We start from the raw sequence: 26,427 nt of genomic DNA, 5'->3' as shown, positions 1-26,427 counted from the left end.
CAAGGTTGGGTCAATGGGTCAAGGTTGGGTCAAGGTTTGGGTCAGAGGTCACTCGGGTCACTCGGGGTCACTCAGGGGTCACTCAGGGGTCAGGGGTGACTCAGGGGACACTCGGTCACTCTGCTCCCCCCACAGGTCCCCCCGGAAGTGGCCCCGCCCCCCCCACCTGGCCCCGCCCCCTCCTGCCAGGGCGGCTTCCGGAACCTTCCGGACGGGAATTCCGCCAATTCAGGGGGAGGTTCCGCCATTTTGGGTGGAAATTCCGCGATTTCGGGGCAGAATTCTGGAATTTTGGGTGGAAGTTCCTCAAATCCGGGCGGAAATTCCACAAATTTGGGTGGAAATTGCTCGAATTTAGGTGGAAATTCTGCAATTTTGGGGGAAAATTCTGGAATTTTGGGTGGGAATTCAACGATTTTGGGTGGAAATTCCTCCAATTTGGGGGAAAATTCCACAATTTTGAGGGAAAATTCTGGAATTTTGGGTGGGAATTCTGAAATTTTGGTGGAAATTTCTTCAAATCAAGCCAAGAATTCCTTAAATTTCGGTGAAAATTCTGGAATTTTGGATGGAAATTCCTCAAATTTGGTTGGGAATTCAGCGATTTTGGGTGGAAATTCCTCAATTTCCGGCGGGAATTCCACAATTTTGGGGGAAAATTCCACAATTTTGGGTGACAATTCCTCAAATCCAAGTGGGAATTCCCCAAATTTGGGTGGGAATTCCTCAATTTTGGTTGGAAATCCCTCAAATTTTGGCGTTAAATCCCCAATTTTGGATGGAAATTTCCCAGTTTTGGGTGAAAATTCCTCAATTTCGGGCGGAATCCCGCCAAATTTAGGCAAAAATTCCCCAATTTTAGGCGGAAATCCCCCAATTTCGGGCAGCGGAACCTGCCCCAATTTGGGTGGAAAATCCTCAATTTTGGGTGAAAATTCCTCAAATTTGGGTGGAAATTCCTCAATTTTGGGTGGAAATTCCCCAATTTTGGATGGAAATTCCCCAATTTTGGGTGCAAATTCCTCAATTTTGGCTGGAGATTCTCCAATTTTGGGTGCAAATTCCTCAATTTTGGATGGAAATTCCCCAATTTTGGGTGGAAACCCCCCAGTTTTGGGTGCGAATTCCTCAATTTTGGGCGGAAACCCCCCAAATTTAGGCGGAAATTCCCCAAATTTATGCGGAAACCCCCCAAATTTGGGTGGAAACTCCCAAATTTTGGGTGCAAATTCCCCACTTTTGGGTGCGAATTCCTCGATTTCGGGCGGAAACTCCCCAATTTTGGGTGGAAAATCCCCACTTTTGGGTGCGAATTCCTCGATTTTGGGCGGAAATTCCCCGATTTCGGGGCTCCCACACCTGGGCCAGGTGCGCGGCCGTGGCCACGCCCACCCCGGGGGGCGCCGGGACCCCCAAACCCCAAATTTGGGGCGGCTGCGGGAGGAAGAGGAGGATGAAGACATGGAGGGGTCCGAGCCCCCCGAAATGGCGGCAGAACCCCAAAACCCCGACGGACGGGGGGAGGTGAGCGGGGAGACCCCAAAATTCCCCAAATTTCCCCCAAAATTCCCCCCAAAATTCCCCCAAAATTGACGTTTTTTTGGGGTGTTCACCCCTTTTTCTTCCCCACAGGCGCCCCCAGACCGGAGCTCGAGCCCCGCTGGCGGCAAAGGAGACCCCAAAATTCCGGGGGAATAATTTGGGGGTGAGGGAGGGATTTTTTTTTATTTTTTTTTCCCCAGAAATTCACCCCAAAAAAAATTTGGGGGGGTTTTTATGGGACCTCCCCCAAAATTCTTTCACCTCCCCAGCTCCTCATCAATAAAAACGATAAAACCCTTTGCTGGCCCCTCCCCCCACCTCGTCCCGCGTGTGATTTTGGGGGTGAAGAGGAAGAAAGGAGCCGCCAAAAATCGAAGAATTCGCCCCAAAAAAAAATCCGACGGGCAAAATGGCGGCGCCCTTAACAAAGATGGCGGCAACGGCGCCGCGCCCTCACCGGGTGCGCAAAATGGCGGCGGTTGCTATGGAAACCTGCCCGTCGCCAAAATGGCGGCGGTTGCCATGGGAACCTGCCCGTCGCCAAAATGGCGGCGCTCGCCGCTTTGCCCTCTCCGGGGCGCCAAACCGCCGCTGTTCGGGTTTGGAATAAAGGGATTGAAAGGCCGGAGGGGCGCGGTGTCCGTGGGAGCGGCGGGACGGGAATTTCGGGCTTTTAAAGCCGCCGCTTTGAATGGAAATCCTGAATGAGGGCGGGTGTTGCCAGCACGCAAAATGGCGGCGGGAACAGCGGAAATAATGGCGGGTGCCAGCACTCAAAATGGCGGCGTTCCCCGTTTAAATTAAAGGCTCCGCCAGCACTCAAGATGGCGGCACTAACAACGGAAATAATGGCGGGTGCCAGCACGCAAAATGGCGGCGGTTGCCATGAGAACCTGCCCGTAGTCAAAATGGCGGCGCTCGCCGCTTTGCCCTCACCGGGGCTCCAAACCGCCGCTGTTCGGGTTTGGAATAAAGGGATTAAAAGGCCGGAGGGGCGCGGTGTCCGTGGGAGCGGCGGGACGGGAATTTCGGGCTTTTAAAGCCGCCGCTTTGAATGGAAATCCTGAATGAGGGCGGGTGCTGCCAGTATTCAAAATGGCGGCGGGAACAGCGGAAATAATGGCGGGTGCCAGCACGCAAAATGGCGGCAGTTGCCAGTAGAACCTGCCCGTCACCAAAATGGCGGCGGAAACAACGGAAATAATGGCGGGTGCCAGCACGCAAAATGGCGGCGGTTGCCATAAGAACCTGCCCGTAGCCAAAATGGCGGCGCTCGCCGCTGTGCCCTCACCGGGGCTCCAAACCGCCGCTGTTCGGGTCCGAATTAAAATGATTGAAAAGCGGGAGGGGCGCGGTGTCCGTGGGAGCGGCGGGACGGGAATTGCGCCGTTTTAAAGCCGCCGCTTTGCGTGGAAATCCTGAATGAGGGCGGGTGCTGCCAGTATTCAAAATGGCGGCGGCAACAGCGGAAATAACGACAGTGCCAGCACGCAAAATGGCGGCGGTTGCCAGTAGATCCTGCCCGTCACCAAAATGGCGGCGGCAACAGCGGAAATAATGGCGGGTGCCAGCACGCAAAATGGCGGCGGTTGCCATGGGAATCTGCCCGTCGCCAAAATGGCGGTTCCCTTGGGAGTTTGCCCGTAGTCAAAATGGCGGCGCTCGCCGCTGTGCCCTCACCGGGGCGCCAAAACGCCGCTGTTCGGGTTTGGAATAAAGGGATTAAAAGGCGGGAGGGGCGCGGTGTCCGTGGGAGCGGCGGGACGGGAATTGCGCGGTTTTAAAGCCGCCGCTTTGCGTGGAAATCCTGAATGAGGGCGGGTGTTGCCAGCACGCAAAATGGCGGCGGGAACAGCAGAAATAATGGCGGGTGCCAACACTCAAAATGGCGGCGTTCCCCGTTTAAATTAAAGGCTCTGCCAGCACTCAAGATGGCGGCAGTAACAACGGAAATAATGGCGGGTGCCAGCACGCAAAATGGCGGCGGTTGCCATGGGAATCTGCCCCTCGCCAAAATGGCGGTTCCCTTGGGAGTTTGCCCGTAGTCAAAATGGCGGCGCTCGCCGCTTTGCCCTCACCGGGGCGCCAAAACGCCGCTGTTCGGGTTTGGAATAAAGGGATTGAAAGGCGGGAGGGGCGCGGTGTCCGTGGGAGCGGCGGGACGGGAATTTCGGGCTTTTAAAGCCGCCGCTTTGCGTGGAAATCGTGAGGGAGGGCGGGTGTTGCCAGCACGCAAAATGGCGGCGGGAACAGCGGAAATAATGGCGGGTGCCAGCACGCAAAATGGCGGCAGCAAAAACGGAAATAACGACAGTGCCAGCACGCAAAATGGCGGCAGTTGCCAGTAGAACCTGCCCGTCACCAAAATGGCGGCGGAAACAACGGAAATAATGGCGGATGCCATCACGCAAAATGGCGGCGGTTGCCATGAGAACCTGCCCGTCCCCAAAATGGCGGCGCTCGCCGCTTTGCCCTCACCGGGGCTCCAAACCGCCGCCGTTCGGGTCCGAATTAAAATGATTGAAAGGCGAGAGGGGCGCGGTGTCCGTGGGAGCGGCGGGACGGGAATCGCGCGGTTTTAAAGCCGCCGCTTTGCGTGGAAATCGTAAATGAGGGCGGGTGCTGCCAGTATTCAAAATGGCGGCGGCAACAACGGAAATAATGGCGGGTGCCAGCACGCAAAATGGCGGCGGTTGCCATGGGAATCTGCCCGTCGCCAAAATGGCGGTTCCCTTGGGAGTTTGCCCGTAGTCAAAATGGCGGCGCTCGCCGCTTTGCCCTCTCCGGGGCGCCAAAACGCCGCTGTTCGGGTTTGGAATAAAGGGATTAAAAGGCGGGAGGGGCGCGGTGTCCGTGGGAGCGGCGGGACGGGAATTTCGGGCTTTTAAAGCCGCCGCTTTGCGTGGAAATCGTGAGGGAGGGCGGGCGCTGCCAGCACGCAAAATGGCGGCAGGAACAGCGGAAATCATGGCGGGTGCCAGCACGCAAAATGGCGGCAGCAACAGCGGAAATAACGACAGTGCCAGCATGCAAAATGGCGGCGGTTGCCAGTAGATCCTGCCCGTCACCAAAATGGCGGCGGCAACAGCGGAAATAATGGCGGGTGCCAGCACGCAAAATGGCGGCGGTTGCCATGAGAACCTGCCCGTCGCCAAAATGGCGGTTCCCTTGGGAGTTTGCCCGTAGTCAAAATGGCGGCGCTCGCCGCTGTGCCCTCACCGGGGCGCCAAAACGCCGCTGTTCGGGTTTGGAATAAAGGGATTAAAAGGCCGGGAGGGGCGCGGTGTCCGTGGGAGCGGCGGGAGGGGAATTTCGGGCTTTTAAAGTCGCCGCTTTGCGTGGAAATCGTGAATAAGGGCGGGTGTTGCCAGCACGCAAAATGGCGGCGGGAACAGCGGAAATAATGTCGAGTGCCAACACTCAAAATGGCGGCAGCAAGAACGGAAATAACGACAGTGCCAGCACGCAAAATGGCGGCGGTTGCCATGAGAACCTGCCCGTCGCCAAAATGGCGGCGCTCGCCGCTTTGCCCTCACCGGGGCGCCAAATCGCCGCCGTTCGGGTCCAAATTAAAATGATTGAAAGGCCGGAGGGGCGCGGTGTCCGTGGGAGCGGCGGGAGGGGAATTTCGGGCTTTTAAAGCCGCCGCTTTGAATGGAAATCCTGAATGAGGGCGGGTGCTGCCAGTATTCAAAATGGCGGCGGGAACAGCGGAAATAACGACAGTGCCAGCACGCAAAATGGCGGCGGTTGCCAGTAGAACCTGCCCGTCACCAAAATGGCGGCGGCCACAACGGATATAACGGCGGGTGCCATCACGCAAAATGGCGGCGTTTCCTGTTAAAACGGCTGCCAGCACTCAAAATGGCGGCTGTCCCCATTGAAACAAGCGGCGCTGCCCACACTCATCATGGCGGCGGCGGCTTCCCGGCCCCGTTTCCCTCCGTTTCCGGGCGCTCCCGGTTCCGCGGGCCGCGGGCGGCGGCTCCGGCGCCATGTCGGACACGTGGAGCTCCATCCAGGCCCACAAGAAGCAGCTGGACTCGCTGCGGGAGCGGCTGCGGCGCCGCCGCAAGCGGGACCCGCTGGGAGCCGCCGGTGAGGGCGGGGAGGGTAATTAATGGGTTAATTAGGGGTTAATGGCGGGCGGGAAGGGTGATTAATGGGGTAATCAGGGGTAATTAGGGGTTAATGGCGGGGGAAAGGGTAATTAATGGGGTAATCAGGGGTAATTAGGGGTTAATGGCGGGGGGGAAGGGTAATTAATGGGGTAATCAGGGGTAATTAGGGGTTAATGAGGAGTAATTAGGGAAAGGTAGGGGTTAATTAGGGGGAAGAGGTAATTAAATGGGTTAATGAGGGGGAAGGGGTAAGTAGAGGTTAATGAGGGGGAATTAGAGGTTAATGAGGGGGGAAGGGTAATTAAAGGGGTTAACGAGGGGTAATCAGGGGGTTAATGAGGGATAATTAAAGGCGTTAATGAGGGGGAAGGGGAAATTAACGGGTTAATTAACAACTGGGGGTAATCAAAAATAGGGGTTAATTAAGAACTAAAGTGTAATTAAGAATAGATGCGAATTAAGCCACAGAGGTAATTAGTCACGTGCATTAATTAGGTGCTAATTACCCCCCACAGACCCCTGCCATGACCTCTCCCTGGCCACGCCCCCCCGCACCTCCAGCCCCGCCCCCTCGGGCCCCGCCCCCTCGGGCCCCGCCCAGGGGGGCGTGGCCTCGCTCGGCCCCGCCTCCGGCTCCGCCCCCTCCCCGGCCGGGGGTCCCGAGGGGGTCCCGGGGGATCCCCCGGAGCCGGACCCGGCGCTGGAGCGGCGCCTCCTGCTGCACCTGTCCGACCTGGCCACGCCCCTGCCCGCCGACGCCGCCGCCATCCGCAGCGCCATCGCCGGGGTAGGTGTGGGGGGCGCCCGGGGGCGCCTGGGCACTCACCTGGGCACTCACCTGGGCATGGGGAACACACCTGGGACACGTGGGACACACCTGGGTACTCACCTGGGCACACCTGGGGGCACCTGGGCACACCTGAACACTCACCAGGGCATTGGCAGATACACCTGGGCACACCTGGGGGCACCTGGGTACTCACCTGGGTGTGGGAGATACACCTGGGTACACCTGGGCACTCACCTGGGCACACCTGGGCATGCAGAACACACCTAGGACAGGTGGGACACACCTGTGTACTCACCTGTGCACACCTGAGCACACCTGAGTACAGTTGGGCACACCTGGGCACATGGGGATACACCTGAGCACACCTGGGCACAGCTGGGTACTCACCTGGGCACACCTGAGTACACCTGGGGGCACCTGGGCATACCTGGGCACTCACCTGGGCGCACCTGAGTACGCCTGGGCACTCACCTGGGTGTGGGGGATACACCTGGGTAGACCTGGGCACACCTAGGGGCACCTGGGTACTCGCCTGTGCATTGGGGGCACACCTGGGCACTCACCTGGGCATTGGCAATACACCTGGGCACACCTGAACACATCTGGGCACAGCTGGGTACTCGCCTATGCATTGCGGGCACGCCTGGGCACTCACCTGGGCATTGGCAATACACCTCGGCACACCTGAGCACACCTGGGCACAGCTGGGTACTCACCTGGGAACACCTGGACACACCTGGGGTCACCTGGGCATTGGGGGCACACCTGGGACAGGTGGGACAGACCTGGGCACTCACCTGGGCATTGGCAGTACATCTGGGCACTCACCTGGGCATTGGCAATACACCTGGGCACTCACCTGGGCACACACCTGGTACCCACCACCACCTCAGCTATCCCCAGGTGCGTCCCCCCCATACCCAGGTGTGCCCAGGTGTGCCCAGGTGTTCCCCCCCCCCCCCAGGGCGACGCGCAGGTGACGCTGCGGGCGGTGGAGAGCCTCCTGCACAAGTTCGCGGCGCAGGAGCTGATCGAGGTGCGCCGGGGGCTGCTGCACGACGGCCCCGCCCTCGTCACCTGCGCCGACCACTCCAAGCTGGCCGCCATGGCCGCCGCCGCCGCCGCCCCGCCGCCGCCGCCGGGCGGGGGGCGCCGGCGCGAGGCGGAGCCGGCCGGCGGCGCCGGGGAAGGGAAGGAGGCGGCCAAGCGGTGCCGGCGGGCGGCGGCGGCGGCGGCGGCGTCGGACGTGGATCTGGAGATCGAGAGCCTGCTGAGCCAGCAGTCCACCAAGGAGCAGCAGAGCAAGAAGGTGAGGGGATTTGGGGAAAGGTGGGAGGGGTTTGGGGGGGGTTCAAGATGGCTGGGTTGCAAAATGGCGGGGTTTCAAGATGGTGGAGTTTCAAGATGGCGGAGTTGCAAAATGGCGGGGTTTTAAGATGGCGGAGTTTCAGAATGGCGGGGTTCTAAGATGGAGTTTTAAGATGGCGGAGTTGCAAAATGGCGGGGTTTTGAGATGGAGTTGTAAAATGGTGGAGTTGCAAAATGGTGGGGTTTCAAGATGGCGGAGTTTTAAGATGCTGGCATTTCAAAATGGCAGGGTTCTAAGATGGCGGAGTTGCAAAATGGTGGGGTTTCAAGATGGTGGAGTTCCAAAATGGCGGAGTTGCAAAATGACGGGGTTTTAAGATGGCAGAGTTTCAAGATGGCGGGGTTTTGAGATGGAGTTTTGAGATGGTGGAGTTGCAAAATGTCACGGTTTCAAGATGGCGGAGTTTCAAAATGGCTGGGTTTTAAGAAGGTGGAGTTGCAAAATGGCAGCGTTTCAAAATGGCGGAGTTGCAGAATGGCAGGGTTTTAAGATGGAGTTTCAAAATGGCAGAGTTTTAATATGGTGGAGTTTCAAAATGGCGGGGTTTTAAGATGGTAGAGTTTTAAGATGGTGGTACTTCAAGATGGCTGAGTTTTAAGATGGCGGAGTTTCAAAATGGCGGAGTTTTGAGATGGAGTTTTAAGATGGAGGAGTTTCAAGATGGCGGAGTTGCAAAATGGCAGGCTTTTAAGATGGTGGATTTTTAAAATGTTGGGGTTTCAAGATGGTGGAGTTTCAAATGGCGGAGTTTCAAAATGGGGGCGTTTTAAGATGGTGGAGTTTCAAGATGGCGGAGTTGCAAAATGGCAGGCTTTTAAGATGGTGGATTTTTAAAATGTTGGGGTTTCAAGATGGTGGAGTTTCAAATGGCGGAGTTTCAAAATGGGGGCGTTTTAAGATGGTGGAGTTTCAAGATGGCAGAGTTTCAAAATGGGGGCGTTTTAAGATGGTGGAGTTTCAAGATGGCAGAGTTTTGAGATGGAGTTTTAAGATGGCGGAGTTTTAAAATGGCGGGTTTTCAAGATGGCGGAGTTTTAAGATGGTGGCATTTCAAAATGGCGGGATTGTAAGATGGTGGAGTTTCAAAATGGCGGAGTTGCAAAATGGCGGGGTTTTAAGATGGAGTTTGAAAATGGCGGACTATCAAAATGGCCGCATTTCAAGATGGCGGCATTTCAAAATGGCGGCGTTTTAAGGAGGAGGGCGGGGTTTAAACGTGGTGGGCGGGGTTTAATGACAAATGGGCGGGGTTTAACAATGATGGGCGGGGTTTAATGACAAATGGGCGGGGTTTAACAATGATGGGCGGGGTTTAACACTGATGGGCGGGGTTTAAGCCTGGTGGGCGGGGTTTAATGACAAATGGGCGTGGTTTAAGGGTGGTGGGCGGGGTTTAATGACAAATGGGCGGGGTTTAACAATGATGGGCGGGGTTTAATGACAAATGGGCGGGGTTTAACAATGATGGGCGGGGCTTGATGGCAAATGGGCGTGGTTTAAGGATGGTGGGCGGGGTTTGATGGCAAATGGGCGGGGTTTAATGCAGGTGGGCGGGGTTTAACACTGGTGGGCGGGGTTTAACAATGATGGGTGGGGTTTAATGCTGGTGGGCGGAGTTTAACACTGGTGGGCGGGGTTTAATGATAAATGGGTGGGGTTTTACGATGATGGGCGGGGTTTAATGGCAAATGGGCGGGGTTTAACCCTGGTGGGCGGGGTTTGATGGGATGTGGGCGTGGTTTAAGGATGGTAGGCGGGGTTTAATGACAAATGGGCGGGGTTTACCGCTGGTGGGCGGGGCTTGAGGGGATGTGGGCGTGGTTTAATGGTAAATTGGCGTGGTTTAAAGCAGGTGGGCGGGGCTTAAGGGAAATGGGCGGGGTTTAATGGCAAATGGGCGGGGTTAGAGACGGGTGGGCGGGGTTTGAGGGTCATGGGCGGGGTTTAATGGCAAGTGGGCGTGGTTTAACACTGGTGGGCGGGGTTAGAGACGCGTGGGCGGGGCTTAAGGGACATGGGCGGGGTTTAATGGCAAACGGGCGTGGTTTAACACTGGTGGGCGGGGTTTAATCCTGGTAGGCGGGGTCTAAGGGACGTGGGCGGGGTCTGGAGATAACGGGCGGTGTTTAATGGCAAATGGGCGTGGTTTAACACTGGTGGGCGGGGTTTGAGGCAGGTGGGCGGGGTTTAACCCTGGTAGGCGGGGTTTAATCCTGGTAGGCGGGGTCTAAGGGACGTGGGCGGGGTCTGGAGATAACGAGCGGGGTTTAATGGCAAATGGGCGTGGTTTAACCCCTGGTGGGCGTGGTTTAAAGAGCATGGGCGGGGTTTCCAGCCGGGTGGGCGGGGTTTCCCACCACGGCGGGCGCACCTGGGCGCAGGTGAGCCAGGAGATCCTGGAGCTGCTGAACACCACCACGGCCAAGGAGCAGTCCATCGTGGAGAAGTTCCGGTCGCGCGGGCGCGCCCAGGTGCAGGAGTTCTGCGACCACGGCACCACCGAGGAGTGCGTCAAGGCCTCGGGCGGCGAGCGGCCCTGCCGGCGCCTCCACTTCCGGTCAGGATCATTTGCATATTTAATTGAAAATCTCGGGGGGGTTATTGGGGGTTTTTGGGTCGTTATATGGAATTTTTTTGGGGATTTTTTGGGGTTTAATTTAGATTTCTGGGGTGATTTTCTTGCGTTTTGCGGTGATTTATTTCCTCCAAAAACCCCGTTTATTTCCTCCAAAAATCCAATTTATTCCTCCAAAAATCCCATTTTCCCCCCAAAATTCCCCCAAAAATCCCGTTTCTCCCCCCAAAAACCGCATTTATTTCCCCCTAAAATCCCCATTTATTTCCCCCTAAAATCCCCATTTATTTCCTCCAAAAATCCCATTCTTCCCCCCAAACACCCCATTTATTTCCCCCTAAAAACCCCATTTATTTCCTGCTAAAAACCCCATTTATTTCCCCCTAAAAACCCCATTTATTTCCTCCAAAAATCCCATTTTTTCCCCAAAATTCCCCCAAAAACCCCATTTATTTCCTCCTAAAAACCCCATTTATTTCCCCCTAAAACCCCCATTTCTTTCCCCCTAAAAACCCCATTTATTCCTCAAAAATTCCCATTTATTTCTCCCTAAAAACCCCATTTATTCCCCCCTAAAACCCCCATTTCTTTCCCTCTAAAAACCCCATTTATTCCTCCAAAAACCCCATTTATTCCCCCAAAAACCCCATTTATTTCCTCCAAAAATTTCATTTTTCCCCCGAAACACCCCCATTATTTCCGCCTAAAAACCCCATTTTTTCCCCCTAAAAACCCCATTTATTCCCCCTAAAACCCCATTTTTTCCCCCTAAAAACCCCATTGTCCCCCCAAAACCCCCATTTTTTCCCCCTAAAAACCCCATTTATTTCCCCCTAAAATCCCCATTTATTCCTCCAAAAACCCCCATTTTTTCCCCCTAAAAACCCCATTTATTTCCCCCTAAAAACCCCATTTATTTCTCTCTAAAACCCCCATTTCTTTCCCCCTAAAAACCCCATTTATTCCCCCAAAAATCCCATTTTCTCCCCCAAAAATTCCATTTTCTCCCCCATTTTTCCCCCCAAAAACCCCATTTTTCCCCCTAAAAACCCCATTTATTTCTCTCTAAAAACCCCATTTATTCCCCCCTAAAACCCCCATTTATTCCCCCCTAAAACCCCCATTTCTTTCCCCCTAAAAACCCCATTTATTCCTCCAAAAATCCCATTTTCTCCCCCATTTTTCCCCCCAAAAACCCCATTTTCTCCCCCATTTTTCCCCCCAAAAATCCCATTTTCTCCCCCATTTTTCCCCCCAAAAACCCCATTTTCTCCCCCATTTTTCCCCCCAAAAATCCCATTTTCTCCCCCATTTTTCCCCCCAAAAATCCCATTTATTTCACCCTAAAAACCCCATTTATTCCACAAAAATTCCCATTTTTCCCCCTAAAAACCCCATTTATTTCCCCCTAAAAACCCCATTTATTTCCTCCAAAAATCTCATTTTTCCCCCAAAACACCCCCATTATTTCCCCCTAAAAACCCCATTTATTCCTCCAAAAACCCCATTTATTCCCCCAAAAACCCCATTTTCTCCCCCATTTTTCCCCCCAAAAATCCCATTTATTCCCCCAAAAATCCCATTTTCTCCCCCATTTTTCCCCCCAAAACCCCATTTTTTCCCCCAAAACCCCATTTATCCCCCCAAACCCCCATTTTTCCCCCAATTTCCCAATTCCCCCCGAATTCCCCCCAAAACCCGCCCGCAGCCGCATCATCAACAAGCACACGGACGAGTCTCTGGGCGACTGCTCCTTCCTCAACACCTGCTTCCACATGGACACCTGCAAGTACGTCCACTACGAGATTGACACCTGCGCGGCCACGCCCCCCCGAGGCCACGCCCCCGCGAGGCCACGCCCCCCCGCGCAGGCCACGCCCCCCGCGCCGCCCCGCGGCCCCGCCCCGCCCGACGCCGGCGCCGACCGCCTCTTCCCGCCGCAGGTGAGGATAAATTTATAATGTTTTTTATTCGGATAACGGTGGTTTTTTAGTATGTTAATGAGGGTTATTTAGTGTATGGGTGGGGGATTTTTATTCTGTTATTGGGGGTTTTTTATTCTATTATTTGGGGGTTTTTTATTCTATTAATGGGGATTTTTTATTATGTTAATGGCGGTTTTTTATTCTATTAATGGGGATTTTTTATTCAATTAATGGCGATTTTTTATTCTATTAATGGTGGTTTTTTATTCAATTAATGGTGATTTTTTATTATGTTAATGGCGATTTTTTATTCTATTAATGGTGGTTTTTTATTATGTTAATGGTGGTTTTTTAGTGTGTTAATGGGGGTTATTCAGTGTATGGATGGGGGGTTTTTATTCTGTTATTGGGGGTTATTTTATTATGTTAATGGTGGATTTTTTATTCTATTAATGGTGATTTTTTATTCTATTAATGGGGATTTTTTATTCTATTGGTGGTGATTTTTTATTCAATTAATGGCGATTTTTTATTCTATTAATGGGGATTTTTTATTTAAGTAATGGAGATTTTTTATTCTATTAATGGGGATTATTTAGTATAGTAATGGAGATTTTTTATTCTATTAATGGTGATTTTTTATTCTATTAATGGCGATTTTTTATTCTATTAGTGGGGATTTTTTATTATGATAATGGTGATTTTTTATTCAATCAATGGGGATTTTTTATTCTATTAATGGGGATTTTTTATTTAAGTAATGGTGATTTTTTATTCTATTAATGGGGATTATTTAGTATATTAATAGAGATTTTTTATTCTATTATTGGGAATTTTTTATTATGTTAATGGCGGTTTTTTATTCTATTAATGGGGATTTTTTATTCTATTAATGGGGATTATTTAGTATATTAATGGAGATTTTTTATTCTATTATTGGGGATTTTTATTATGTTAATGGGGATTTTTTATTCTATTAATGGTGATTTTTTATTCTATTAATGGGGATTATTTAGTGTATTAATGGAGATTTTTTATTCTACTAATGTGCATTATTTATTCTATTAATGGAGATTTTTTATTCTATTAATGGGGATTATTTAGTATATTAATGGAGATTGTTTTAATGACTTTTTTTATTCTGATAACGGTGGTTTTTTAGTGTGTTAACGGGGGTTATTTAGTGTATGGGTGGGGGTTTTTTATTCTGTTATTGGGGGTTATTTTATTATGTTAATGGTGGATTTTTTATTCAATTAATGGCGATTTTTTATTCTATTAATGGTGGTTTTTTATTATGTTAATGGTGGTTTTTTAGTGTGTTAACGGGGGTTATTCAGTGTATGGATGGGGGATTTTTATTCTGTTATTGGGGGTTTTTTATTCTATTATTTGGGGTTTTTTTATTCTATTAATGGGGATTATTTAGTATGTTAATGACAATTTTTTATTCAATTAATGGTGATTTTTTATTCTATTAATGGGGATTTTTTATTATGTTAATGGTGGTTTTTTAGTGTGTTAACGGGGGTTATTTCGTGTATTGATGGGGGGTTTTTATTCTGTTAATGGTGATTTTTTATTCTGGTAATGATGGATTTTTTATTCTATTAATGGCGATTTTTTATTCTATTAATGGGGATTATTTAGTATATTAATAGAGATTTTTTATTCTATTATTGGGGATTTTTTTTATTATGCTAATGGCGATTTTTTATTCTATTAATTGTGATTTTTTATTCTATTAATGGGGGTTATTTAGTATATTAATGGCGATTTTTTATTATCTTAATGGTGATTTTTTATTCTATTAATGGAGATTTTTTATTCTATTATTGGGGATTTTTAGGTGATTTTTTGCCGTTTTTCGCCATTTTTCGCCATTTTAACCGTTTTCGCTCGTTTTTGCCCCGTTTTTTCAGTGGATCTGCTGCGACATCCGCTACCTGGATGTGTCCAACCTGGTCAATCACCTGAGACACCATTTCTGACCCAATTCCTCCCCTTTTTAGCTGTTTTTTGTCGTTTTTTGCCGTTTTTTGCCGTTTTTCTCAGTTTTCCGCCATTTTAACCGTTTTCGCTCATTTTTGCCCCGTTTTTTCAGTGGATCTGCTGCGACATCCGCTACCTGGACGTGTCCAACCTGGTCAATCACCTGAGACACCATTTCTGACCCAATTCCTTCCCTTTTTAGGTGTTATTTTGCCGGTTTCGCCGTTTTTTGCTATTTTTTGCAATTTTCGCCATTTTAACCGTTTTTGCTCGTTTTTGCCCCATTTTCTCAGTGGATCTGCTGCGACATCCGCTACCTGAACGTGTCCATCCTGGTCAATCACCTGAGACACCATTTCTGACCCAATTCCTCCCCTTTTTAGCTGTTTTTTTGCCGTTTTTTGCCGTTTTTCGCCATTTTTCACCATTTTTCACCATTTTAACCGTTTTTGCTCGTTTTTACCCCGTTTTTTCAGTGGATCTGCTGCGACATCCACTCCCTGCACACATCCCTCCAGGACAACCTCCTGAGACACCATTTCTTACCCAATTCCTCCCCTTTTTAGCTGTTTTTTGTCGTTTTTTGCCGTTTTTTGCCGTTTTTCTCAGTTTTCCGCCATTTTAACCGTTTTCGCTCGTTTTTGCCCCATTTTCTCAGTGGATCTGCTGCGACATCGGCTCCCTGGACGTGTCCAACCTGGTCAATCACCTGAGACACCATTTCTGACCCAATTCCTCCCCTTTTTAGCTGTTTTTTTGCCGTTTTTTGCCGTTTTTCGACGTTTTTTGCTATTTTAACCGTTTTTCCCCGTTTTTGCCCCATTTTTTCAGTGGATCTGCTGCGACATCCGCTACCTGGACGTGTCCATCCTGGGCAAGTTCCTGAGACACCATTTCTGACCCAATTCCTCCCCTTTTTAGCTGTTTTTTTGCCGTTTTTTGCCATTTTTCACCATTTTTCGCCATTTTAACCGTTTTTCCCCGTTTTTGCCCCGTTTTTTCAGTGGATCTGCTGCGACATCCGCTACCTGGACGTGTCCATCCTGGGCAAGTTCGCCGTGGTGATGGCGGACCCGCCCTGGGACATCCACATGGAGCTGCCCTACGGGACGCTGACGGACGACGAGATGCGGCGCCTCAACATCCCCGTGCTGCAGGACGAGGGATTCCTCTTCCTCTGGGTCACTGGCAGGTCCCAAAATCCCCCGGATTTGCCCCAAAAATCACGAGATTTTTGAGCAAAACTCCCAGGATTTACCCCGAATCCGTAGCGACCCCAAAAACCCCAAAATTCACCCCAAAAACCTCAATATTCACCCCAAAAACCCCGAGAATTCACGCCCAAACCCTGAGGATTCACCTCAGATCTGTTGGGATTTACCCCAAACCCATAAGGACCCCAAAAACCCCGAGATTTCCCCCAAAAATCATGAGATTTGTGACCAAAACTCCCAGGATTTATTCTGAATCCGTAGCGACCCCAAAAACCCCAATATTCACCCCAAAACCCCTCGGAATTCATGCCAAAACTCTGAGGATTCACCTCAGATCTGTTGGGATTTACCCCAAACCCATAAAGACCCCAAAAACCCCGAGATTTCCCCCAAAAATCACGAGATTTTTGAGCAAAACCCCCAGGATTTACCCCGAATACGTAGCGACCCCCAAAACCCCAATATTCACCCCAAAAACCCTCAGAATTCACGCTCAAACTCTGAGAATTCACCACAAATCTGTTGGGATTTACCCCAAACCCATAAGGACCCCAAAAACCCCGAGATTTCCCCCAAAAATCATGAGATTTTTGAGCAAAACCCCCAGGATTTACCCCGAATCCATAGTGACCCCAAAAACCCCAATATTCACCCCAAAAACCGCAATATTCACCCCAAGAACCCCGAGAATTCACGCCCAAACCCTGAGGATTCACCCCAAATCTGTTGGGATTTACCCCAAACCCATAAAGACCCCAAAAACCCTGAGATTTCCCCCAAAAATCACAAGATTTTTGAGCAAAACCCCCAGGATTTACCCCGAATCCATAGCGACCCCAAAAACCCTGAAATTCACCCCAAAAACCCTCAGAATTCACGCTCAAACTCTGAGAATTCACCCCAAATCTGTCGGGATTTATTTCAAACACATAACCACCCCAAAATCCCCGAGATTCGCCCCAAAAATCACGAGATTTTTGACCAAAAGCCCCAGGATTTGCCCCAAATACATAGCGACCCCAAAAACCCCAATATTCACCCCAAAAACCTCAATATTCACCCCAAAAATCCCAAGATTCACCTCCAAAGTGTGGGGATTTATTTCAAACCCATAGTGACCCAAAATCCCAATTTTTTCCCCCAAATCCCAATTTCCCTGCCCAAAATCCCAATTTTCCTCCCAAAACCCCAATTTTTTCCCTCAAAAACTCAGTTTTTCCCCCAAAATCCCAACCTTTTCCCCCAAAACCCCAATTTTCCCTCAAAATCCCAATTTTTCCCTCTCAAATCCCAATTTCCCCCCCAAAGTCCCAATTTTCCCCCCAAAATCCAAATTTTTCCCCCAAATTCCCAAATTTCCCCCTCAAATCCCAATTTTCCCCCCAAAATCCGATTTCCCTTCCCAAAAATCCCATTTTCCCCCCAAAATCCCAATCTTTTCCCCAAAAATCCCAATCTTTTCCCCCAAAACCCAATTTTCCCTCAAAATCCGAATTTCCCCCCCCAAAACCCCCAATTTTCTCCCCCAAAATCCCAATTTTCCCCTCAAAATCCCCATTTTCTCCCCAAAAATCCCAATTTTCCCCTCAAAATCCCAATTTTTTCTCCCCCAAAATCCCATTTTTTCCCCCCATTCCAGGGCAATGGAGCTGGGCCGCGAGTGCCTCAACCTCTGGGGGTGAGTTTTTAATTTTTTAATTCAAAAAAACGCCAAAAAATCCCAAAAAAACCTCCAAAACCCCCCCAAAAAAACCCTGAAAAAAACTGCAAAAATTGTTAAAAACCCCAAAAACCCCAAAATTTCCCAAATTTGGGGCAGGTACGAGCGCGTGGATGAAATAATTTGGGTGAAGACGAATCAGCTGCAGCGAATCATCCGCACGGGCCGGACGGGGCATTGGCTGAACCACGGCAAGGAGCATTGCCTGGTACCAAAATCCCCCAGATTCGCCCCAAAAATCCCAAATATCCGCCCCGAAAATCCCAAATGTGCAGCCCAAAAATTCCCAAAGAGCCACTGAAAAAAATCCCAAATATTGAACCCAAAAATCCCAAATATCAGCCCCAAAAATTTCAAATATCCGCCCCAAAAATACCAACTATTCGCCCCGAAAATCCCAAATGTGCAGCCCAAAAATTCCCAAAGAGCCACTGAAAAAAATCACAAATATTGAACCCAAAAATCCCAAATATTCGCCCCAAAAATCCAAAATATCCACCCCAAAAATTCCAAATATTCGCCCCAAAAATCTCAAATGTTCACCCCAAAAATTCCCAAATAGCCACTGAAAAAATCCCAAATATTGAACCCAAAAATCCCAAATATCCGCTCCAAAAATTTCAAATATCCGCCCCAAAAATACCAAATATTTGCCCCAAAAATACCAAATATTTACCCCAAAAATTTCAAATATCCGCCCTAAAAATACCAAATATTTACCCCAAAAATTTCAAATATCCGCCCCAAAAATCCCAAATATTTGCCCCAAAAATACCAAATATTGACCCCAAAAATCCAAAATATCCACCCCAAAAATTCCAAATGTTCACCCTAAAAATTTCCAAATATTCACCTTAAAAATCACAAATATTGACCCCAAAATTCCAAATATCGACCCCAAAAATCCCAGATATCCACCCCAAAAATTCCAAATATCGACCCCAAAAATCCCAAATATTCGCCTCAAAAAATCCCAAATATTGACAACCTAGAAATCCCAAATATCGACCTCAAAAAATCCAAAATATCGACCCCAAAAATCCCAAATATTCATCCCAAAAATCCCAAATATTCGCACCAAAAAATCGCAAATGTTCACCCCAAAATTTCCCAAATATTGACACGAAAAAATCCCAAATATTGAACTGAAAAATCTCAAATATTCACCCCAAAAATCCCAAATATTCACCCCAAAAATTCCAAATATTCACCCCAAAACCGACCGCAAGTCCCAGGGGAATTTGGGAATTTTGGGGCAGATTTTGGGGCAGATTTTGGGGATTTTGGGGGCCTTGGTGAGAATTTGGGGGGTTTTGGGGCAGATTTTGGGAATTTTGGGTGTTTTGGGGCAGATTTTGGGGGTTTGGGGTATTTTGGGGATTTTGGATATTTACGGGCAGTTTTTGGGGGTTTGGGATATTTTGGGGGAAATTTTGGGAATTTTGGGTGTTTAGGGACAGATTTATCAGTTTGGAGTATTTTGGGGCAGATTTTGGGGATTTTGGGTATTTATGGACAGATTTAGGGATTTGGGATATTTTGGGGCAGATTTTTGGAATTTTGGGTGTTTAGGGACAGATTTATGCGTTTGGAATATTTTGGGGCAGATTTTGGGGTGGGTTTTGGGGATTTTGGGTGTTTAGGGACAGATTTTGGGGGTTTGGGGCAGATTTTTGGAATTTTGGGTGTTTAGGGACAGATTTATGGGTTTGGAATATTTTGGGGCAGATTTTGGGGATTTTGGGGTGGGTTTTGGGGATTTTGGGTGTTTAGGGACAGATTTTGGGGGTTTGGGGCAGATTTTGGGGATTTTGGGGCAGATTTTGGGGCAGATTTTGGGGATTTGGGGTTTTTAAGGACAGATTCAGGGGTTCGGGGTATTTTGGGGCAGATTTGGGGGATTTTGGGGTTTTGGGACCCCCCAAATTTTCACCTCCCACAGGTGGGGGTGAAGGGGAACCCCCAAGGCTTCAACCGGGGCCTGGATTGTGACGTCATCGTGGCCGAGGTGAGACCCCAAATCCGCGGGGTTTCACCCCAAAAACCCCGCCCCGAAACCCCCCCTTTAACCCCCTGATTTTGGGAAATTTCACCCAAATTTGGGGGGTTTAACCCCAAAATCCTCAGGATTTAAACCCAAAATTGGGGCATTTAAACCAAAAATCTGGGGGTTTAAGCCCAAAATCTGGGGGTTTTAACCCCAAAATCTGTGGGTTTAACCCCAAAATCCTCAGGATTTAAACCCAAAATTGGGGCATTTAAACCCGAAGTCTGGGGTTTTAAATCTGCAAATGTGGGATTTAAACCCAAAATCTGGGGGTTAAAACATAAAAAATGAGGATTTAACCGCAAAATCTGGGGGTTTAACCCCAAAATCCTCAGGATTTAAACCCAAAATTGGGGCATTTAAACCCGAAGTCTGGGGTTTTAAATCTGCAAATGTGGGATTTAAACCCAAAATCTGGGGGTTAAAACATAAAAAAGAGGATTTAACCCCAAAATCTGGGGGTTTAACCCCAAAATCCTCAGGATTTAAACCCAAAATTGGGGCATTTAAACCAAAAATCTGGGGGTTTAAGCCCAAAATCCTCAGGATTTAAACCCAAAATTGGGGCATTTAAACCCGAAGTCTGGGGTTTTAAACCCAAAATCTGGGGTTTTAAATCTGCAAATGTGGGATTTAAACCCAAAATCTGGGGGTTAAAACATAAAAAATGAGGATTTAACCCCAAAATCTGGGGGGTTTAACCCCAAAATCCTCAGGATTTAAACCCAAAATTGGGGCATTTAAACCCGAAGTCTGGGGTTTTAAATCTGTAAATGTGGGATTTAAACCCAAAATCTGGGGGTTAAAACATAAAAAAGAGGATTTAACCCCAAAATCTGGGGGTTTAACCCCAAAATCCTCAGGATTTAAACCCAAAATTGGGGCATTTAAACCAAAAATCTGGAGATTTAACCCCAAAATCTGGGGTTTTAAATCTGCAAATGTGGGATTTAAAACCAAAATCTGGGGGTTAAAACATAAATAATGAGGATTTAACCCCAAAATCTGGGGGTTTAACCCCAAAATCCTCAGGATTTAAACCCAGAAAACGTCGGGAAACCAAAAAACCCCTCAGAAAATGGGAAAAATGAGGAAATTACCTCAGAAAAGGGAGAAAAATGAGGGAAATAGCTCAGAAAATGGTAAAAATGAGGAAATTATTTCAGGAAAAGGAGAAAAATGAGGGAATTACCTCATGAAATGGTGAAAAATGTGGAATTTACCTCATAAAATGGTGAAAAATGAGGAAAATACCTCAGAAAAAAAAGGCGGGAAAGCGAAATCCCCTCAGAAAATGGGAAAAAATGAGGAAATTACCTCAGAAAAATGTGAATAATGAGGGAAATACCTCAGGAAATGGTTAAAATGAGGGAATTACCTCATAAAATGGTGAAAAATGTGGAATTTACCTCATAAAATGGTGAAAAATGAAGAAAATACCTCAGGAAAAAAGGCGGGAAAACGAAATCCCCTCAGAAAATGGGAAAAAATGAGGAAATTACCTCAGAAAAATGTGAATAACGAGGGAAATACCTCAGGAAATGGTTAAAATGAGGGAATTACCTCATAAAATGGTGAAAAATGAGGAAAATACCTCAGAAAAAAAAGGCGGGAAAGCGAAATCCCCTCAGAAAATGGGAAAAAATGAGGAAATTACCTCAGAAAAATGTGAATAATGAGGGAAATACCTCAGGAAATGGTTAAAATGAGGGAATTACCTCAGAAAAGGGAGAAAAATGAGGAAATTAGCTCATAAAATGGTGAAAAATGAGGAAAATACCTCAGAAAAAAAGGCGGGCAAACGAAATCCCCTCAGAAAAAATGTGAATAATGAGGGAAATAGCTCAGGAAATGGTTAAAATGAGGGAATTACCTCATAAAATGGTGAAAAGTGTGGAATTTACCTCATAAAATGGTCGAAAATGTGGAATTTACCTCATAAAATGGTGAAAAATGAGGAAAATACCTCAGGAAAAAAGGCGGGAAAACGAAATCCCCTCAGAAAATGGGAAAAAATGAGGAAATTACCTCAGAAAAATGTGAATAATGAGGGAAATACCTCAGGAAATGGTTAAAATGAGGGATTTATGTCAGGAAAGGAGAAAAATGAGGGAATTACCTCAGAAAAGGGAGAAAAATGAGGAAATTAGCTCATAAAATGGTGAAAAATGAGGAAAATACCTCAGAAAAAAAGGCGGGCAAACGAAATCCCCTCAGAAAAAATGTGAATAATGAGGGAAATACCTCAGGAAATGGTTAAAATGAGGAAATTACCTCATAAAATGGTGAAAAATGAGGAATTTACCTCATAAAATGGTGAAAAATGAAGAAAATACCTCAGGAAAAAAGGCGGGAAAACGAAATCCCCTCAGAAAATGGGAAAAAATGAGGAAATTACCTCAGAAAAATGTGAATAATGAGGGAAATACCTCAGGAAATGGTTAAAATGAGGGAATTACCTCATAAAATGGTGAAAAATGTGGAATTTACCTCATAAAATGGTGAAAAATGAAGAAAATACCTCAGGAAAAAAGGCGGGAAAATGAAATCCCCTCAGAAAATGGGAAAAAATGAGGAAATTACCTCAGAAAAATGTGAATAATGAGGGAAATACCTCAGGAAATGGTTAAAATGAGGTAATTACCTCATAAAATGGTGAAAAGTGTGGAATTTACCTCATAAAATGGTGGAAAATGTGGAATTTCCCTCATAAAATGGTGAAAAATGAGGAAAATACCTCAGAAAAAAAGGCGGGAAAACGAAATCCCCTCAGAAAATGGGAAAAAATGAGGAAATTACCTCAGAAAAATGTGAATAATGAGGGAAATAGCTCAGGAAATGGTTAAAATGAGGGAATTACCTCATAAAATGGTGAAAAGTGTGGAATTTACCTCATAAAATAGTGAAAAATGAGGAAAATACCTCAGAAAAAAAGGCGGGAAAACGAAATCCCCTCAGAAAATGGGAAAAAATGAGGAAATTACCTCAGAAAAATGTGAGTAATGAGGGAAATACCTGAGGAAATGGTTAAAATGAGGAAATTACCTCATAAAATGGTGGAAAGTGTGGAATTTACCTCATAAAATGGTGGAAAATGTGGAATTTACATCATAAAATGGTGGAAAATGAGGAAAATACCTCAGGAAAAAAGGCGGGAAAACGAAATCCCCTCAGAAAATGGGAAAAAATGAGGAAATTACCTCAGAAAAATGTGAATAATGAGGGAAATAGCTCAGGAAATGGTTAAAATGAGGGAATTATGTCAGGAAAGGAGAAAAATGAGGGAATTACCTCAGAAAAGGGAGAAAAATGAGGAAATTAGCTCATAAAATGGTGAAAAATGAGGAAAATACCTCAGAAAAAAAGGCAGGGAAACGAAATCCCCTCAGAAAAAATGTGAATAATGAGGGAAATACCTCAGGAAATGGTTAAAATGAGGGAATTACCTCATAAAATGGTGAAAAGTGTGGAATTTACCTCATAAAATGGTGAAAAATGTGGAGTTTACATCATAAAATGGTGAAAAATGAGGAAAATACCTCAGAAAAAAAGGCAGGAAAACGAAATCCCCTCAGAAAATGGGAAAAAATGAGGAAATTACCTCAGAAAAATGTGAATAATGAGGGAAATACCTCAGGAAATGGTTAAAATGAGGAAATTACCTCATAAAATGGTGAAAAATGTGGAATTTACCTCATAAAATGGTGAAAAATGAAGAAAATACCTCAGGAAAAAAGGCGGGAAAACGAAATCCCCTCAGAAAACGGCGGGAAACCAAAAACCCCCTCAGAAAACGCAGCAAAACCAAGAAAGAAAGAGCAAAAAAAGGGCGAAAAATAGCAGAAAATAGCAAAAAAAAAAGGCAAAAAACGGAGGAAAAGGTAAAACTTTTTTTTTTTTTGTTTGGTTTTTTGCAGGTGCGCTCCACCAGCCACAAACCCGACGAGATCTACGGGATGATCGAGCGGCTGTCGCCCGGCACGAGGAAAATCGAACTTTTCGGGCGCCCCCACAACGTGCAGCCCAACTGGTAAATCGGGGTTTAATGGGAATTTTGGAGGATTTAAAGGGGATTTTTTTGGTTTTTTTTTGGAGTTTTTTTGGGGGATTAAAGGGGATTTAATTGGGATTTTTTTGGGGATTTTTTGGGGTTTTTTTTGGGGGTTTAAAGGGGATTTTTTGGGGGTTTTTTGGGGATTTAAATGAGTTTTTTTGGATTTTTTTTGGGATTTAAAGGGGATTTTTTTTTTATTTTAACAGGGATTTTGGGGAATTTAAATGGGATTATTTTAGGGGTTTAAATGGGATTTTTGGGGGCTTTTAGGGGATTTTTTGGGGGGGTTAAAGGGGATTTAAATGGGATTTACATGGGAATTTTGGTTTTTTTTGGGGGGGATTTAAAGGGGATTTTTTGGGGGTTTTTTTGAGATTTAAAGGGGATTTTTTTATTTTAACAGGGATTTTGGGGAATTTAAATGGGATTTTTTTAGGGGTTTAAATGGGATTTTTGGGGTTTTTTTGGGGGGATTTAAAGGGGATTTTTTGGGGGTTTTTTGGGGATTTAAAGGGGAATTTTTGGGGTTTTTTTGGGGGATTTAAATGAGTTTTTTGGATTTTTTTGCAATTTAAAGGGGATTTTTTTTTTTTATTTTAACAGGGATTTTGGGGAACTTAAATGGGATTATTTTAGGGGTTTAAATGGGATTTTTGGGGGTTTTTTTGGGGGATTTAAAGGGGATTTTTGGGGTTTTTTTTGGGGATTTAAAGGGGAATTTTTGGGGTTTTTTTGGGGATTTAAATGAATTTTTTTGGATTTTTTTTGCGATTTAAAGGGGATTTTTTTTTTTTTATTTTAACAGGGATTTTGGGGAATTTAAATGGGATTTTTTTAGGGGTTTAAATGGGATTTTTGGGGTTTTTTTGGGGGATTTTTTTGGGGATTTTTTGGGGTTTTTTTGGGATTTAAATGAGATTTTTGGATTTTTTTTTTGGGATTTAAAGGGGATTTTTTTTTTTATTTTAACAGGGATTTTGGGGAATTTAAATGGAATTTTTTTTAGGGGTTTAAATGGGATTTTTTGGAGATTTTTTTGGGGGTTTTTTCAGGGGTTTAAAGGGGATTTTGAGGGACTTTTAGAGGATTTTTGGAGGAGTTTAAAGGGGATTCTTTTTAGTGATTGAATTTGGATTTTTTGGGTTTTTTGGGACTGAAATTTGGGGGTTTTCGGGTTTTTTTTGGTGTCTTTTTTTAGATTTTTTGGGATTTTTTTTAATGACTGAATTTGGAATTTTTGGGGTTTTTTGAGACTGAAATTTGGTTTTTTTTGGTGTTTTTTTTGGGGATTCTTTGTGGGATTTTTTTTGTTAACTAGATTTGGATTTTTTGGGACTGAAATTGGGTTTTTTTTGGGGCTTTTCGGGACTGAAATTCGGTTTTTTTTGCGATTTTTTACGGGATTTTTTTGGGGGATTTTTTTTTGATGGCTGAACTTGAGTTTTTTGGGTCTGAAATTTGATTTTTTTGGGGTTTTTCAGGACTGAAATTCGCTTTTTTTGTGGGGTTTTTTGCAACTTTTTTTGGGGGATTTTTTTTTGATGACTGAACTTGATTTTTTTGGGTCTGAAATTTGATTTTTTTTTTTGATTTTTCGGGCCAGAAATTTGTGTTTTTTGTGGTTTTTTTTTGGATTTTTTTGCCATTTTTTAACGGGATTTTTTTTTGATGGCTCAACTTGATTTTTTTGGGTCTGAAATTTGATATTTTTTGGGGTTTTTCGGGACTGAAAATCGGTTTTTTTGTGGGTATTTTTTTGCAATTTTTTTATGGGATTTTTTTTTTTGATGGCTGAACTTGAGTTTTTTGGGTCTGAAATTTGATTTTTTTTTGGGTTTTTTTTTGGGATTTTTTTTGATCACTGAACTTGAGTTTTTTGGGTCTGAAATTTGATTTTTTTGGGGGTTTTTTTTGGGATTTTTTTTTTGATCACTGAACTTGAGTTTTTTGGGTCTGAAATTTGATTTTTTTTGGGGTTTTTTTTGGGGATTTTTTTTGATCACTGAACTTGAGTTTTTTGGGTCTGAAATTTGATTTTTTTTGGGTTTTCTTTGGGGATTTTTTTTGATGGCTGAACTTGAGTTTTTTGGGTCTGAAATTTGCTTTTTTTGGGGTTTTTCGGGACTGAAATTCGTTTTTTTTGGTTTTTTTGGTGTGATTTTTTTTTTGATGACTGAACTTGATTTTTCCAAGTCTGAAATTTGATTTTTTTTTGATTTTTCGGGCCAGAAATCCGTGTTTTTTGTGTTTTTTTTTTAATTTTTTTGCCATTTTTTAACGGGATTTTTTTTTTGATGGCTGAACTCGAGTTTTTTGGGTCTGAAATTAAATTATTTTGTTTTTTTTCCCTCAGGATCACGCTGGGGAACCAGCTGGACGGGATCCACCTGCTGGACCCCGACGTGGTGGCGCGGTTCAAGCAGCACTACCCCGACGGCGTCATCGCCAAGCCCAAGAACCTCTGAACGCCGAATTTATTTGGGATTTTTTGCGTTAATTCGGGGCTTTTCTGTGAGTTTTATTTGGGGTTTTTATGCATTTATTTGGCGTTTTGTTCATTTTTTTTTTGGGGATTTATTTGGGGTTTTATTTGGTTTTTTAGTCATTTTTTTGGTTTTTATTTTCATTTTTTGGGGGTTTTTTTGGGTCTTGTTCAGGGTTTTTTTTGGGATTTATTTGGGGTTTTATTTGGTTTTTTAGTCTTTTTTTTTTGGTTTTTATTTTCTTTTTTTGGGTTTTTTTTGGGTCTTATTCAGGGGTTTTTTTGGGGATTTGGGGTTTTGTTTGGTTTTTATTTTCATTATTTTCGGGTGTTTTTTGGGTCTTATTCAGGCTTTTATTTGGGATTTATTTCGGTTTTTTTCTGGTTTTTTACTAATTTTTTTGGGGTTTTATTTTCATTTTTTTGGGGTTTTTTTTGGGTCTTATTCAGGGTTTTTTTTGGGATTTATTTGGGGTTTTATTTGGTTTTTTAGTCATTTGTTTTGGTTTTTATTTTCTTTTTTTTTGGGTTTTTTTCGGTGTTATTCAGGGTTTTTTTTTGGGGATTTATTTGGGGTTTTGTTTGGTTTTTATTTT

General features: G+C 45.6%; 1 protein-coding gene and 1 long non-coding RNA gene across 2 annotated transcripts; both read left to right on the top strand.

The window, feature by feature from the left end:
* Positions 1-226: 226 nt before the first annotated feature.
* On the top strand, positions 227-1,839 carry LOC110481633 (uncharacterized). The gene is made up of 2 exons (XR_002467281.3): positions 227-1,524; positions 1,633-1,839. It is a non-coding gene; the product is annotated as an uncharacterized LOC110481633 (long non-coding RNA).
* A 3,677-nt stretch (positions 1,840-5,516) lies between these two features.
* Positions 5,517-25,943, top strand: METTL3 (methyltransferase 3, N6-adenosine-methyltransferase complex catalytic subunit). The gene is given in 12 exon segments (XM_077789912.1): positions 5,517-5,636; positions 6,159-6,278; positions 6,280-6,450; positions 7,418-7,762; positions 10,204-10,379; positions 12,106-12,340; positions 15,319-15,506; positions 17,168-17,206; positions 17,348-17,456; positions 19,191-19,256; positions 23,213-23,325; positions 25,703-25,943. Coding segments are annotated over 12 exon segments (1,773 nt in total). The 5' UTR covers positions 5,517-5,537; the 3' UTR covers positions 25,815-25,943.
* Positions 25,944-26,427: the final 484 nt, after the last annotated feature.

The sequence above is a fragment of the Lonchura striata genome, chromosome 39 (assembly GCF_046129695.1).
Source record: "Lonchura striata isolate bLonStr1 chromosome 39, bLonStr1.mat, whole genome shotgun sequence".
NCBI lineage: Eukaryota > Metazoa > Chordata > Aves > Passeriformes > Estrildidae > Lonchura > Lonchura striata.
The sequence above is the reverse complement of the archived record's forward strand: the minus strand, read 5'-3'. Positions and strand labels throughout refer to the sequence as shown.